Source organism: Phascolarctos cinereus, unplaced genomic scaffold, assembly GCF_003287225.1.
Source record: "Phascolarctos cinereus isolate Bilbo 61053 unplaced genomic scaffold, phaCin_HiC Scaffold_4;HRSCAF=312, whole genome shotgun sequence".
In the NCBI taxonomy this organism is placed as follows: domain Eukaryota; kingdom Metazoa; phylum Chordata; class Mammalia; order Diprotodontia; family Phascolarctidae; genus Phascolarctos; species Phascolarctos cinereus.
Window position 1 is genome coordinate 321,195,682 of NW_027555847.1, and position 17,779 is coordinate 321,213,460.

Genomic DNA, 17,779 nt, shown 5'->3' on the forward strand with positions numbered 1-17,779 from the left:
TAAATATTTCCCAATTGCATTTTCATCTGGTTCAGATGGCACTTTGGAGTGCTCTATAAGGGATCCCTGATGACCAGTATAGTAACCCAGTCAGAACAGGAAAGAAAGTGAGTCTGGCCAGGAGATCATGTATGTCCTCCACTCCGCAAACCTCAAAGTGCTATCTAAAATGTCAGCTGTTATTATTTATGTATGTGAGTCTCATCTTACTTGAGCTAAACTGTTCTTAGAGAACTGACTATTACATAGGGAATACTTGTGTAATTTAATGTTACCTGATAGTCTTCCACACATCAAAGCCATCTAGTGGTTTCGTGCTGTTTGCATGTCCGCCAGCGAGGTTGACTAGAGTAGGCAGCCAGTCAGAAATGTGCATGAGTTCCCAGTTTTGCACTCCCTTCTGTCTCAGTAAGGGGCTGGCTACGAAGCCCACTCCTCGAATTCCGCCTTCCCACAGTGACCATTTTCTTCCTCTGAGTGGCCAGTTGTTGCCCCCGGCCAAAGTCTGTCCGCCATTGTCTGGAACAAAATTAGATATGTATATAAAGGCCACGTTAGCATACACAGAGGTGATGACATCTTCAATTCTCCAGTGATTTGAGGCCATTGTAAGAAGGTAATTCAGTAATAGCAAATCCTCAAGATGAATCGATGTCTCAAAGTAGTGGATTTTGTGTCAGAATTATTAATAGACTTTTGTATAGCCTAAAACCCGTAGGCTATGGATGTTGAAGGGTGATGTATAGATGAAAAGACTAAGTCCAAGTCACTGTTTAGGGAACTATGGCTCCCAATAAGAGAGCTGAGAAGATTGTCTGGTTTACTCTTGGCTATATTTGTTGTCTTCCTAATTTCTGTTGATGTATTTGTTTTTATATCATCTGTATTTCTGAATAGATGCCTCTGTACGTCCTAACCAGGAAGCTATCCCTTTTAACAAAGAATAAAAAAAAAGAGGGGAAAAAAGTAATTCAGCAAAATTAACCAACATATCAATTAAATCAGGCTGTCTGGTTTTTGCTGATTTACTGCAAAATTCAAAACTAAATGGATGTTCCAGAACTCTCACAGTAATCTGAGATGATTAAGTGTGTAAACTAAGGATTTCTTCAATGGGCTATATTAATCTATAGGCAGCTAGGTGATGAAGTGGATAGAGTGCCAGGCCTGGAGTCAGGAAGACTCAAGTTCAAATCCAGCCTCAGACAATTACTTGTTGGGAGACCCTAAGCCAGTCACTTCACCCTGTTTGCCTCAGTTTCCTTCTCTGTAAAATGAAGTGGAGAAGAAAATGGCAAACCATTTCTGTATCTTTGCCAAGAAAACCCAAAATAGGGTCATGAAGAGTTAGACATGACTGCAATGAGTGAACAACAACAGACATTAAACAGGAAAAAAAAAATACCATGCTCAAGGCAGATTGACAAGCTGGGCTTGTCTTGGATAGTGTTGGGGATTCGTGCTATTTATTTTCCTAAATGTTCTTTGTAATCTTTTTTTTTGTAATGTAAACATATTTTATTTTGTGCATTTGAAATATTCTGAGATGGGGTCCATAGGCTTAACCCAACTGCCAAAGGGGTCCATGACACAAAAGAACTCTTGTTCTACAAAGAGCCCAATCTATACCATGCCCAAGGGAAATTTCATGAGTACTCCATGAAAGGAAAAAGGACTTTCAGCAGCTGGGAGCTAAGAGTTACCCCTTTGTCCTGTGTGCTCTCTAAGCTTGAGTCCATTTTCTTCTAGAGCCTGTATGTGCTGGTGAGAGAGCAAATCACAGACTTTTGAGGGGATTATTTTGTACCAACTGTTCTTACTATACCACATGACTAAATAACCCAATATAAAACTAAATTAAGTCTGATTGACTAATTGATACCAACTGATTATCATAGGAGGAAGCCCACCAGTTGGGCTTGTAAATTATAGTATTAGGGGAAAAAAACCTAGCACCTCCAATTCCTTAGAGCCAGCCTTAGAACTCACAGGGAAATTTAGCTGCTTCCCTCTTGGGACCCAACCAGTCAGAGTGAATGGAATACTATTGTGACATAAGAAATGATGAGCTAGATGCTCTCAGAAAAACCTGGAGATACTTACATGAACTGATGCAAAGAGAAATGAGCAGAATCAGAACATTGCACACAGTAACAGCAATAGTGTAAGATCATCAATTGTGAATGACTTAGCTCTTCTCAGCAATACAATGAATCAAGACAGTTCCGAAAGACTCATGATGAAAAATGTTATGCATGCCTAGAGAAAGAACTGATGTCGTCTGGATACAGATCAAAGCATACTTTTTAAACTTTATTTTCTTGGGGTTTTTTTTGTAACGTGACTAATATGGAAATAGATTTTACATGACTACACATGCATAACCTATATCAAATAGCTTGCCTTCTCAATGTGGGAGGGGTTGGAGAGGGAGGGAGAGAATTTGGAACTCAATTTTTAAAATGAATATTGAAAATCGTTTTTGCTTGTAATTGGGGGAAAATAAAATATTAAATAACCCCCCCCCAAAAAAAAAAAACCTGGTCTGGTATTTTATAGAAGACCTACATGGCAAGAACAGGTCTTATTAGCCAATAACAATAAACCCCTTTTGCAGCATCACTCCATTTCATCTAACAGTTTTCAAGGGCTTCTCAAACCAAGTCTAATGCTCTTGTTTGATGATTGATGAAAGTAAGGATGTCTAGGCCTTGTTCACTTCTACTTCATAATTTTAAGTGGGATTGGGTGATTCATTGATTGGTTAAACAGACCACCACTTATGAGCCCATGAAATGGTCAAAGTAAGCCTCACAGACATAGAGTAAGTTCTGTGCCAACAGACTATGTGCCTCTACTTTCCCAAGGAAATTAAAAATTTTCCCAGATTCTCAGAGAAAACTGTTTAAAAACCAACTCTGACAATTAAGCTATCTTTAGGACATTCAGGGCAAACCCCTGTGTTAGATGGAATGGAGTAAAAGACACAATTTCTTCTCCTTATTTGAATTTACAATCCAGAAAAGACAAAAGTAATATGAATGTACAGAAACACTGAAAATATATAAACATAGAAAACTAACTTTGGCTACATATGGTGCAAAATATAGGTAACATTCCCTTACAATGAACTCCACTGGGACTTCCAGAACATTTTGTAATAATGGAAATTAGGTAAATTGAATACATTGCTAGAAAGCACATGTCAAGTAAAAATGCTTTTAATTCAGAGGAGAAAAAAACGAGGTGTCAGGCACACATTACCCCATTTCCTTTCCTTCTCTCAATCCCTGAATCTTGTTTTCTTTGGCAGAGAGCTCAAAAGTTTCAGTGGATTTCGTTTAAGTGGGTGGGTTTTTTGCAAAAGGAAGATCGGTTGAAGGGTCATTGAAGCTCATGAGCTGCCAAGATCGGTCAGTTCCACCTCCTTGACATCTCTCACATCCATCTCCTTTTCTCTCCTCACAAAGCCACCCTTCATAAATTCTTACCTGGATGACTTAAATAGCCAATTAATTAATTTACTAATTAATTCTTATTAGTCTCTCCCTCCTCCAATCCTTCCTCCACACAGCTACTACACTGATACTCTTAAAATATAGCACTATTCATGTCACTCCCTTCCTCAAGAAGTTCCCTGTTGACTCTTGGGCAGAGTACAAACCCCGCCGGCATTTAAAAGCTCATCACAATATGGCTCCAGCTGAATTTTACATTATTTCCCCTCACACATTCTATGCTCCAGTCAATGTAGTCTATTTGTTGCTCACTCTATATGACCTTCCCTCTCTCATCTCCATGCCTTTGTACAGGTTGCCTGCCATACCCAGAATACTCTCTCTCCTCTCTTCAGCCTTCTACAATACTTAGGTTCTTTCGAGGTTCAGCTCGTTTTCCTCATTCCTCCAACTTTTTGTGTCCCCCTCAATCACTCTGTCTTTCGTTTGTATATATATGTTCTGTGTTCACTTATGTGAATATTGCATCCTTCTAGTAGAATGTAAGCTCCTTGAGGGCAGGGACAATTTCACTTTTGTCTCTCTTATCAACCCCAGTCCCTAGCACCTTTCCTGTAACACAGTAGGTTCAATAAGTGCTTGTCGATTGGTTGATTGAAAGGAAAGAGATTAAATAGCTCATCTACAACTCATCTTAACTATCTTCTCTCAAATAACAATGAAAATAACACTGAATCATTATACACAGTGGTTGCTACATGAATGGAACCCAGAAGAAACACTTGCCAATCAGTTGCTTCTATTATGGTATTCCACTCAGACGTCAGAATAGTGTAGTACGAGAGAAAGAGTTTTGGATTTTAAGTCAGAAGACCTGGGCTTGAATCCTAGTTCTTCAACTTACTAATTGTGGGAACCTGACCAAGTCACTCAATTTTTTTTTTCTGGGTCTTAGTCTCCTCATGAGAATGAGTTGGGCTAGGTGGCCTCTGAGATTTCTTACAGCCCTAAATCTATGATCTTATGATCCTATGAAGTTACTCAATTCCCCTGAGCCTCAGTTTTCTCATCTATAAGATGAGGGAGTTTGACTAGTGATCCCTAAAGTCCTTTCAGCTCTAAATCCCAAGGAGGAAAGTGGAATTTCTCACTTGACTACTTTAATCAACCTAGGGCAAAAACTGGTTACACTGATATAGAAAATTAATCCCATTTCAAACAATGCTTTCTCTCCCCCTTTTCCCTTTTTCTAATTTCCTACTTAACAGAAGTTATTTTTGCTTTGGTGGTCAAAGTTTCATTTTTAAGAGGTATTTTTCCCTGTTTCATTTCCAAATGAAATTGTTAAGGGAAAGCTGCAAGTCAAAATGAGATGACTTTCCTGGCAAAGGAAATCCAGAGAATGGAGCCTTTTAACAATGTTTTGACCAAAGAAAAACCTAGTTATAAAAAGTTTGGCATTTCTATATGTAATGTCAAAACAAAGGAATGGTTAGAGAATGCAAAATGTACATAATTCATTATTCATTACATCAATACTTCAAGGATCCATGATTTCATTTAAGTACTCCTTCTACCGAGGCCCTCCTTAGTACACAGATTAATGAGTTGCTGCAGCCAAAAGAATTCATCAACCTATGGCCAATACTCTAGTGATAAGCCTCTCTGAACTTAGTCTTAGGTTACAGACATAACACACAAAGGCTTTCCCACAACAACAAGAATAACTTCTATCTGTGAGAGCTGTAGTCTAATGGCATTGCCTTTCAGAACCCAAGGTCACTTGTTAAAGAGTTTGGAAGAGGACGGAAGGACATATTTGGAAATGAAGATGACAATAAAGGACTGACAGTGCACAACAATTAGGGGATAGCTTAACCAACTATAGTATATAAATGTAATAGAATATTATTTTATTGTAAGACAGGATGGAAGGGGTATTTTCAGAAAAACTTGAGAAAACTTGTATGAAATGCTGCAGAGTAAAGTGGGCAGAACTAGAACAACTTAGACATTATAATGACAAACTACTTTGGAAGACTTAACTCTGATCAATGTGATGACCAAACACAATTCCAGTGGGCCTATAATGAAGCCAACTTTCCACCTCCTGGCAGGGAGCAATGACCTCAAGGTGTAGAATGAGACCTACATTGTTTCTTGGCCTTTTGATCTTAATCTGGTGAAGATATTTCAAAATGAGACCTACAATTTTGGACATGGCCAATGTTGGAATTTGTTTTGTTCGACTATGCATTTTTGTTACATGGGTTTTCTTTTGTCTTTTCTAGTAGGGTAAGAGGAGGTAAGGAGAGAAAATAAATTCTTGGTAATTGCAATGAACAAAGAATAAAAGGAAATGAGAGTGATGCGAAAACAAAATATTTTTTTAAAGGAGAAAAAATAAGAATCCACGGTCACTTCCATGCTAGAGTAAAGCATCAGAAGAACACCTGAATGGAGGTTATTATTTATTATTAATTAAAATTTCCTCTCCAAAATTCCATGTCTCAAACACCAATTGATCAATGATCTCATGAAGTTAAAAAGACATGTCAGTTATTACTTTTCTTGTTCCCAACCAGCAAAAACCAAGATGAGATGACGATAACTGGGTTCACCCACAAAGGAATCTAGCTGGGAAGTGGAACTATCCTGAGTCTTCAGATCAAACCTTCTGCCATCCTCCACCCAAGACTCATGCAGAGAGCCCTCCTACTGGATGGCATATGGCATCAAGAAAAGAAACACAAGATTCCTGAATTGACTTTCCTAATCACTGCGGAAGTTGTTCCTACAATAACAATAACATTGAGAAGACAAACAGCTTTGCAAGACATAAGTACTCTGATCTACACAACTCTTAACCATAATTCCAGAGAGTTGATGGTTAAGTATACTACCCAAATCCTGATGGAGAGGTGATATACTAAGGCTGTGGACCTGGACATGGACATGGACAACTATGACCCTGTCATACTATTACTAGGCCTATACCCCAATGATATCAAAGAAAGAAGAAAAAGATCCATATGCTTATTCAAAAATATTTTTAGTAACTCTTTTCATGGTAGCCAAAAATCAGAAACTAAAAATGTGTCCTCGTATTAGGGAATGGCCAAGCAAATGGTGACATACACATATACTTAAAGTAATATTATTGCGCCATAAGAAATTATAAAATAGACAACTTTAGAGGAAACTGGGCAGACATTTATGAACTGGAACAAAATGAGTACCAGAAGAATTTATACAATGACAACATTATAGAGAAAAACAACATGAAATATTTTAGAATTCTAATTAATGCAGTGATAAGACACGAGTCCAAAAGAATAAATACGAAACATGCCACCCACCTCCTGAGAGGGAGGTAATGAGCTAAAGTGCACAAAAAGATATACATTTTCAGATATGGCTAATATGGGAATTTCTTTCACTAGACTATGTAGACAGTTATTAAAAGATTTGTTTTCAGGTTTGTTAAATGTGCTCAGTAGGTTGGTGGGGGAGTGGAGTGGAAGGACAGATTAATTTTTTTGTAACAAAAGAACTTCTGTCCTTTGAAGCTTTTACCAATCCCTTCCTTAAAATACTAGTGCCTTCCTTCTTGAACTATCTTGTATTATCTACTTAGTATTTCTTTGTGTTTATTATGTCTCTATTAGTACATATACTTATTATATTCCTCCATTAGAATATACATACTGGTATTCCCAGTATGTATCACAGTGTGTGGAATGTGGTAGGCACTTCATAAATGCTTACTGATTGACTGATAGTTTGATTATCGAATGCATGAATGGATAGGTGGAGGGGTGGAATAATGTACTGGAAACAGATTTCTCTTGCTTCATATTTGTGCTTGGTACTGTCAATGATATTCTTTGGTCTTGCCTTTAAGGACTATATTCTGTGTTCAAATACTCTATGGTCTCTGGGATAATGTGAGGGTGGGCCCTGGGACCCTGACAAGGAGTAAGGCAAGCCAAAGTCACAAGCACCAGAACCGTAGCTCCCATGGAAGTCCCTGTGATGTATAAGAGAATTGCCTATAGGCACCTAAGGACAGAATTTGGTCCCGGTGTGGAAGGTGGCTATTCTCGGAGCACTCACTCAGCTATGTTCCATTGACCCCAAAAGACCACTTGACATAAAACAAAATTCATAGGCTCAAAAACAAAATACAAATGCAAAGCAGAAATGCTCTAACCCAGTTACTCGTGAAACTTGAAATTAGATTAACTAGCGTAGACATAGCCTAGCACAGCTGTTTGCTATGTGGGGAGGGAAGAAAAAAAATTTATATGACAATTTTGTTGTATTTTTTTAAAGGAATAGTAGGTTATGCATAGTAGATTTGCAGTTTCATATATAATCATCTTTTTTATTGTACTACATTATGGAAATGCTTGTTTTAGTCCATATTTTTTTTTAAAAGAGCTACTTGCTTTAGGAAAAAAAATAACCCTAATAATGAGAACCTATGGGTGCCCTCTTCTCCTCCCAGCCAGATAATTTATGTATACTTTTTAATCATATATACACACATAATTGTGAGTTTCCCTCATTATTATTATTTTGAATGGTTCCACTAAGTTTCCATGACTTTAAGTAAAGTACATCAGTTAACAATGGAAGAGGTGCAAGAGCCTTGACCTCTGATCCAAGTTAAACATCACAAAAAAAGAATATTTATTCAAGGATGACCCAGGAAGATGTTTCTGCAGCCCTCTATTTCAGCAGCATGCAAATTCCTGCCTGGCCATGCCAGAATAAGTCATAACAAGCAGGTCAGATCAATGCTTTGACCCTCTGGTCCACAGTGGGACACTAATCCAACTTCACAAACTGATTGAAGGCAGCAGCAAAGAGTTCCTGCTGAGATGGGAGAAAGCGGGAGGGCTGATGTAATGAAACTGGCAGCCAGATCCCACGTAACTGATGTTACCACCAGAGTCTGAGATAAAGAAAGATGGATACAAGGAAAAGAGCAAAACTAAGACGACAAGAAGATAAGAAAGGATTGTAAATAGTTACAGCAAAAGATTCTCCAACTTTAACAAGGCCAACTTTACTGCGTATAATGGTCAGATGCCAATGGGATTCATTTCATATCTACTTGAACATTTATTAGGGATGAAAAAGGCTTGAAAGACCATTTTCCTTGACAGACTGAAAACATTTGGCTTCACAAATTCAGCACAGAGCAGGAATCTGGGAGACAACAGTGATCATGCTAGCCTCTGTGTCACTATGCTTGTGAACAAGGGTTCAGGCTACAGAGGATGGCATGTTTAGAGACTGTTGGATGGCAGCTGTGACAGCAACATGAAGAGGCTGGAGACTGTTATATTTTTGTCTGGGTCTTTTCAATGTCTAGCATGGTGCCTAGCACACAGTAGGCACTTACTAAATGTCGGCTGACTGGACAGAAGCTGCTATCATGAAAGAGCCTCTGACGATGTGATGCTGTTGTTTTGGTTTTCCATAAGCTACCATCCCCTGGCCTAAAGACTTAGCACCCCAAATAGCCTGTTTTTGTTTCACCCATATTCTTAAGCAAAATCTGTCCACTATTCTCCTCATAAATCTGGCTGAGGCAAGGAGTTTGCTGTTTTTGCTGATGAAGCTGCTTTTCTAACAAACTACAAATACTTTCCACAGAGGAAAGTCTTCCCATTTGTCTACCCAAGATTTTCCTTTTCTTCCAATTGAAATCCCCTCAGAGACCCAGAAAGCTTTTTATTTTATCCAGCTGTGTCTATCCTTCAACACTGCCAATACAGAGCACAATCACAGCTAACATTTATACATCACCTTAAGATCTGCAAAGTGCTTTATGTACATTATCTCATTAGATCTTTGCATAAACCCTAAGAGTCCAATGTTATTATTATCCCCATTTTACAAAAGGGAAACTAAGGCAAGTTACATAGTCTGAAATCAAACAGCTAATAAGTGTCTGAGGCAGGATTTCAACTCAGTTCTTCTTGACTCGAGCCCTGTGCTCTATCCTCTCTAGGCAAAGGGAAAGAATGACCAGATAAGGAAGTTCAAAAGGTAGTTGAAAATAACACCAGCAGAGGAGTGGAAATATTATTCAAAAGTAACACTTGTATGATAAAAGCACTGAGGGAAATGGAAAAGAAAAATGTTTACACAGAATCCAAGATAAGGATTTTGGTGCACCATTTTAAAATAGGGGTCCCTTTCAAGGAAAGCTCATATTCCCTACTGAAGTAAGATATCCTACAATAATGGCTATTCACTGAATCCCAGCAGAGTCTATAAGGTGTGGCAGGTTAAAGATTATCAAAGTTTTGATCATCTGAGCATATCAATTCATTAAACAATGTAATTATTTAATAATTTAGTAAGTAATTGTAAGTAAATTAAATAATTTATTAAATATAATAATTCATTAAGTAACTGCCCAAGAAATGGCCCAGATCCCCTCAGCTTAGGCCTGTACCTCAAATACAGGGAGTGAAAGACTTTTATATATTAAAAACAATTAATCAAGTAAAACCAATTAATTAAAAGGAAACAATACAACATGATGGTTGTTGAGTTTCAGTCATGTCCAACTCTCTGACCCCACTTGGGGTTTTCTTGGCAAAGATACTGGAGTGGTCTGCCATTTCCTTCTCCAGTTCATTTTACAGATGAGGAAACTGAGATAAACATGATGAAGTGATTTGCCCAGGGTCACACAGCTAATAAGTGTCTGAAGGTCGATTTGAACTCAGAAAGAAGAGTCTGCTTGAAACAACCCCAGTGCTCTTTCCACTGCGCCACCTAGCTACCCTGTAATAACAACATTAGGTAATCTGATTTCTAATTGGAGGATAGATTAGGAACTTTCCAAGTTGGGAGGGAAAGAGTGAACAGGTATGATTCCCCGAAATCAGAAATAGAGGTGTCCCATTCCCCTCAAGTGTCTGTAAACAATCAAAGAACACTGAAACAATAACTGATCAGTATGGGGGTCAGTTTTCAGATAAGACATATGTGCTTTAGATGTATAATCGTGAGAAAACTCCTTGAGGCGCTTATCTTAGGCTCTGACTAGGTTTCTGGTCAGCATAACCCAGGTCCTTAGTTAAGGGTCTCTAAGCAGTAGGTAGGGAACCTAGCCATGCAGGGCTAGGTTCAAACAATGCAATAAGGTTTTCTCCCAATTCCCACAATTGAACAAAGTTTTCTCAGAAGATAAAAGTTGGACTAGACTAAACCCATAATTGAATAGAAAGGGAACTGAACTAGCTCCAGAACTGAGTCACAAGTTAAAGTCAGTGTGGTTCTTCCCAAAATTAACCATTCACTATCCTAATCCCTCAGTCATTTCATTTTTTACCCACCACAAGAGCTCCTGGTGAGCAATAGCCATAGCTGTCATGAAATGTGAAGCCCTCCCCAAACTCTTAACCTTCCTGCCAATTCTCCCTTTCCCTTCTCACCTCTTGGCCAGACTGTGAACACTTACCCTCACCCCTGCCAGAGGAAATCCAGAATTCTCATTCCATATCCCTTAGGCCCAATGATCCCCTCCTTTTCAATCCATCCATCAATCAATCAACCAACATTTATTAAGAGCCTGCTATGTGCCAAGCACTATGCTAAGTGCTTCTCAGTGATGGTGGGCTGGTCTTCTCTAGGATCCCTGTATGGCAGACACTCTGATGCACCCTGAAGACTCTTGCGCCTTGCCATCTGCCCTACTGTGGCATTCTTAGGACCGCCCCAACTTTCCTACATATTCTGTTTCTCCCACTTAGAGAGAAAGCTCCTTGAAAGCAGTGACTGTTTTCCTTTTCTATTCGTATCCCCAGCACTTTAATATACTGCTTGGTACATAGCAACTAGTGTTTAATAAATGCTTTTTTCATTCATTCATTGAGAATGCATGTTAAATGTTTTAGATTTATCCTTAGTAGAAATATTTTACTTGCACTAGAAATATTTTATTGCTTGGGAAGGAGGCAGGGAGATTTTGTAGGGTTACATGGAGGAATCAATAAACAAAACAGCACAGGCAATTCAATTTCCTCAGAGTTTCCCTCTGAAGCTTTGCCAGATGCTAAATGTTCTCACTAGGGCAGTGTCTATGTTTAATGGTGGGACAAACATACAAAAGTCACAAATTTTTATTGGCACAAATCTCTTTGAAGAACAGTGGAAAACATAGATAGCTAATGGCAGTAACTCTAATAATTAAACAACTTGTCTCATTTATCCAAGTATCATGTTGTCTGTTAAAAGAAATTATCATTTAATCCAAATACTGAATGAATACTTTCAAATGGTTTAAGAGAAATGTTTAGTTCAGTTTTGCAGATTACATTTGTCCAATGGCCAACGATATGTGAAGAATTCTCTTTTTCCCCTTCCTTCCGCCATCAAACTGAGAACACCTACCCGTGCTACAATTCCTATGGTTCCCGGTATTATCTATCGGTTGTAGCCATTCATGTCTGATATAGTCAAGAGCATCCTTTGTGAATAGGGGTCAGAGTAGGTATGCGTGTGAGTGTGAAGTCGTGGTAAGATTATATGTGAGGTGTAAGCGGGGGTGTGGGGTGTGCTAGTAAATTACCAAATTTAACGGGAATGGGTACATGACATACTTTTAAATTTAATCTCAATTATTAGCATTTTCTCCATCACCTTCTTAAGCCTAACTAATCAACAAAACAATAAATCAAGCTCTGATTTGTACTATTTCCTGATTTTTAGGTTGTTAAGGCTCACACTGAAAATTTAACAACCAGCTCTCCCTCTAGTTGAAGCTAGATCCAGCACATCCCCAGATGTAAAGTGGACACAGGATAATAGTAAGTATTCTGATTAGATTACTGCTTAGGGTCTACTTCTTATGACTTGGGGCAAAGGAGAGACTTTCAGCTGGGACCTTGGTCTCCCCAAACGCGGCAATGCCCCTAAATGCCTGAGTATGGTTATGGCCCTAACTCTCCTCTAATACAGAGCTAACCTTAGACTATGTAAAGTTATTTTGTCCTACAATAAATGATCCCAGATTTCTGTACCTATATGTATTTATATATAATTGTTATGCCTTTTCAATGAACAATAGCTAGCATTTATATACTGCTTTAGAGTTTGCAAAACATTTTACATGTTATGTCATTTAATCCTCACAACAACCCTGAGAAGTAGGTACAATTATCATTTCCATCTTATAGATGAGGAAAATGAGCTCGAGAGAGCTTTAGTGACTTGCCCAGGGTCACAGGGCTAAGTATCTGAGGCAGGATTTGAGTCGTAAAGTATGTACATTTTAGTGATTATGAGCAGATTTTGTAACAGCCGTTTTGGTACTCAAAGTACCTAGTTCTTGGCAGGGTTCTAGATCTCTGAGGTTACTAGTTAAATAACATCCAAATAAGTGGGGAGTTATTGTATAGTTAACATCAGTAAGACCTACTAAAATGTTTTATAACCACTGGCCCTGTCTTCACTGCCATACCAAAACTAATACTCACTTCTTTCCCCCTCCATACTGCTCCCCAACACCATCCTATACATTTATCATCTTTATAGATAAACTGGACTAAAAGGATGACTTGTTAAAACAACTAGCTCCATATTTTCTCCTGGCATTAAAAATGACTTTGCATAATGCATGTGAAAAGTATGGGTTTAATATAACTACACTGGCAGGGTAGCTCAAGTCAGAAGGCATTGTATGATTGTGCTCTGCAAGATCTTTAGGTCTTAGAGAATTGAATTGAAATGGTAGGCTAGCCCAGAAGGAAATCAGGCATTTGCCCAGTTATTTGTGGGCTAAACTCTACAGTGGGGGGTAGGAGATGGTGGTTCTGGATGAGGTGAGCAAGAAAGAAGGGTGTGAAGCCCTGGGGACCTCAGCCTGGCATTATAAGAACTTGCACCATCTACTCCATGAAGGTTATAGAATCTTACCAGTTTAATCTACATTTCAAAGCATTAAGGGGGTGAATCTAAGTACAACAGATGTGATTTCTCTAGACAAAGCATTCTGAATATGTTATCCTGTTTTCTCTTTTGTAAAAATTCAGAGTTTCTAGGACAAACTATACCCATTGTTCTCCTCTTCCCCCTTTTCAAAGAAAATCACTAGGTTTCATTAAAAAGAGTGAGTAGCTTTTCTTCAGGTCAAGATGTGTCCTGTTCTCCTATCTATTTCCATACTCAATTTTTCATCTGGGATCCTTGTGATAAACTGGTCTAATACACATCTGTCTGGCACCTGAAACAAGCACAAACTTGTTAGGAGAATTTTTTAAACTTCTTTTAAACTTAACAAAAATAATAATTCTATTGTCTCTTATTCAATTTTTGGAGGGAAGCTTAAATGGGGAATCAAGTAGAAAATGACTTCAAACTAGCTAAGTGAAAACATGAATCTTTTCCACACCTCTGGCAGTTGTTAACTCTATCAGATGCATCTAATCCAATATGAGACATGCATGTGTGATTTTTACAAGCAGCAGACATCAGAGGCTCAAGTTTCTGGCACTGATTTTTTTTTTTACACATCTGAGTTAATCCTGGTGTGGAATAAAAAAGTACCCTCACTTTGTGGAGGGACATAAAGTCCGAGCAATCAATGAGGACAAGGAATGAGCAAACATTTATTAAGTATGTCCTATATACCCAGCACGGTGAGAAATTGTTGTTGTTGAGTCATTTCAGTCCTGTCTGACTCTTCGTGACCCCATTTGGGGTTTTCTTGGCAAAGATACTGGAGTGGTTTGCCATTTCCTTCTCCAGCTCATTTTACAGGTGAGGAAACTGAGGCAAACAGAGTTAAGTGGCTTGCCCAGGGTCACACAGCTAGCAAGCGTCTGAGGCTAGATTTGAACTAAAAAAGATGAATCTTCCTGACTTTAGGCTGGGTGCTCTATGCATATGGTGCCACCCATAAGAAGCATGAGAAATCAATGAAAATTAAAGCAGTCAAAGAATCCTTCAAGCAAGAAATGGACCCTTAGCTGGGCCTTGAAGGATGGGTAAGGTTTAGATAGGGAGGATGGCATTCCAAGCCAGATGGAGAAACAACATAAACAGATTTGTTTTTATATTTACAATATCTTGGAGTTGGTTTTACATATTTTCATTAAGAGCTGAGCTTTTCATTTAAAGAAAAATGCCATTTCCTAAGAGCATTTGACCTCTATAAACCCTTAACTCGTCAAGCTGATGCTGCCCAACTCCCAGCCCCAGCTAAATATTTCATTGTAAGACAAATAGCTTGCAATAAGTCGTCTTCAAGAGAGGACTAGAGGGCACAGTTAGAGCAGAGGGAGTCACCGGATCTACCCTGGGGAGATTTGAATTTCAACAGCCTCAAATCTTAATAATTGTTGTAACTCAGCTGCCTGCTGGCTTGGCTTGTATGTTTGCATTAAGCAAAGGCATTCGGAAGTTTATTTTTAATATCATACTTGGGATTATTCCTATGCTCACAAAAGCAGAATCATTGTTCTCCAATAGTTCCTATGATCTTTGAAATTTAACTGGGGCCTACAATGAACTTAGGTTTTACCGTCATTATTGGAAGATAACAAAGGAAGCCTCGATGCTAACAGTTTCACAGATGGTATGCATAAGCATCAAAGGTTCCAAGTCTATTCTGAATTTATGCTTCCAGCTGCATGGAAAATACCTGTACTGGTGACTCAAGCTGCCTGGATATCAACTTTTAAATCACAGTAAATTTTTTTAAAATGTTTTTTTAAATGCTTTAACACATACAGAAACTGCAAACAACTTCTGCCTGATTTGGGGTTCATCTGCTACTGTAAATTCCAAAGTTGAGGCATAATGAAAGGATTCAGGTCATTTAACCTTTCTGGGCCTCAGTTTCTTTATCTGTAAAATGAGGGGGCTGAGCTCGATCAATCAACCAAATAAACATTTGAGATGAGCCATACTATGCACCAAGCACAGTTCTAGGGACAGGGGAAACAAAGATAAAAATGAAACACTTCCTGCCCTCAAGGAGCTTACATTCTATTGGAAATATAACATGTATACATAAAAATAAATATAAAATATATACAGAGCAGATATAAAGTCATAGTGTGGGGGCAGGGCACTAATAGCTTCCAGGGTCAAAAATAGACTTGCATATAGTAGATGACAACGTGATTAGGCAACCTCACCAGTTCCTACTTCTCTTTGAAGCTACAGAATAATCTACTTAAGAAAAAAAAAAGTAGATCACTCTAATTTTTAAATATGGAAAACAGATAACTAACAACGACCTCAAAAACATTTTCCAGTTCTAAATCTATGATTCTATAACTTCTATTATAACTGTGAGAGCATACAAGAATAATACCTCATGTTTGCATTAGGATATACAATTTTTATCCTTTTGGTTATTCATTCAATAAATATTTATTGATCACTTACTGTGTGCAAAGCACTATACATAAAATTCAGGCCTCTCTCTCAAGAAATTTACAGTCTGTGTTCAGAACATACTGTTTAAAACACCTTCACATATGCAATCTCATTTGGTCTTCCCCAAAATTCTGTAAAAGAGGTGAAAATTTTGAGCTCCATTTAACAGATAAAGAAACTGAGGTTCACAGAACCTATATGACTTGCTGACTCACCCACACATGTACCTGATTCCAAGGTCAGTATTTTTTTTTTTTCATTGAGGCAGCTAGGTGGAACAGTGGATAGAGCATGAGACCTAGAGTCAGGAGGATATGAGTTCAAATGTGATCTTAGACGCTTACTAGTGGTAAGACTAGACTGAGAACCTCTTTTTTGCCTCAGTTTCCTCCTTTGTAAAACAGTGGCAATAAAAGCATTTGCCTCCCAGGACTGTTGTAAATATAAAATACCTTACTTTATAAATGCTAGCTGTTACTATTATGCTGGGCACCTGGGTGGCACCACAGTGAATTGAATACCGGGGCCTGGAGTTAGGAAGACTCATTTTGAGTTCAAATTTGACCTCAAACACTTACTAGTTGTGTGACTCTGGGCAAGTCACTTAACTCTGTTTGCCTCAGTTTCCTCATCTGTAAAATGAGCTGGAGAAGAAAATGGCAAACCGCTCCAGTATCTTTGCCAGGAAAACCCCAAATGGGGTCATGAAGTCGGACACAACCAAAACAACTGAATAACAACAAACTATTATTCTACTATACTGTATTGCCTCAAGAAGATCCAGGGATCAAGAGGCCAACATAACAGGCATGTTGTTTACTTCCTATTAAAGAAGCATTGCTTTGGTATGGTGTTCCCAAGATCACAGCACCAAAGCTGGAAGAAACCTCAGAAGCCATCCAGCCCAACCCCTTCATTTTACAAGTAAAGAAACTGAGTCTCAGAGTTTAAGTGGATTGTTCAAAGTCACACAAGCAGTCAGCATAAGCAGTGGGTTTTGACCCCAGGTCTTCTGATTCCAAAGCTCAGATTTCTACTGCACTCAATTGTTGTAGGGTGTTAGGTGGGTTTCTTTTCTTTTCTTTTTTGCTTTTAGTAGAGTTTTTTCCCCTTCTTTTGGACTAAAGGGTGTTCACTTCCAAGGATGCAGCTTTGCCAAACCATCGGGGGTCACATGCACATGGCAGGGATGAGTGATCTAATCAGTGCACATGGGTGCTTTTCATGGTTTAGTCTGGGAACAGTTTTCTGCTGTAAAAATCCTTGTGTCTCTCAACCCAGGACCCCTTCCCCCTCTGGCCCTTCCCCCCCTTGCTTTGCTAGAGGTGGATTGCTGCTGTGACTGAATTCTATCGCTTATCTAACACAAAATAAACAGAACAATCTGGAGCTAATTTAAATGGTTTACCATATCAGGATACAGCTGGGAAAGATTTTAAGAAAAAGGCTCAATGTGAACAATAGCACTGTGAAGGCCTAACAGGCAGAGAGCACAGGAAGGCCGTTTCAGACAGCCTGGCAGACAGCTGTCAGCCACTCCAATAACAATCCCCGCAGCCAATGAAAATTGGCCAGAGTCTGAGCTCCCAACCCAGCCTGGGACAGCAACAATGAAAACAAGGGATTAGAATGAGTTCTGAGTTAATGACTGGAGTGTCATGGTCATCAGTATCCTAGGAGGCTACAGCTGTGCTCCAGTCCAATAACCATGCAGGAGGAGGGGTGAATGGGAAACAGCACTCTGATTTCTACATAACCTGAACTGGGACTTTTCTGTTCCCCTCCCCCTGTTTTTAAAATGAGAATGCATACATGCTGGCTCTCTACTCACTTGTGATTCAGGCAAAAGCACAGAGGCGAAAGAACATCTGTTTTTGACATCATTTTCTCCTATTCTGCAAAGAGAG

The 17,779-nt window shown here is 38.8% G+C and overlaps 1 protein-coding gene across 2 annotated transcripts in view; it reads right to left on the reverse strand.

Moving 5' to 3' along the window:
* The window catches only part of ARSB (arylsulfatase B), a 217,641-nt gene that overhangs the window by 109,220 nt on the left and 90,642 nt on the right, over nt 1-17,779 (reverse strand). For both annotated transcript variants that reach the window (XM_020998420.2, XM_020998421.2), the window contains exon 5: nt 276-519. In XM_020998420.2, coding sequence (XP_020854079.1) covers nt 276-519 — 244 coding nt within the window. The remainder of the gene's footprint in view (nt 1-275; nt 520-17,779) is intronic.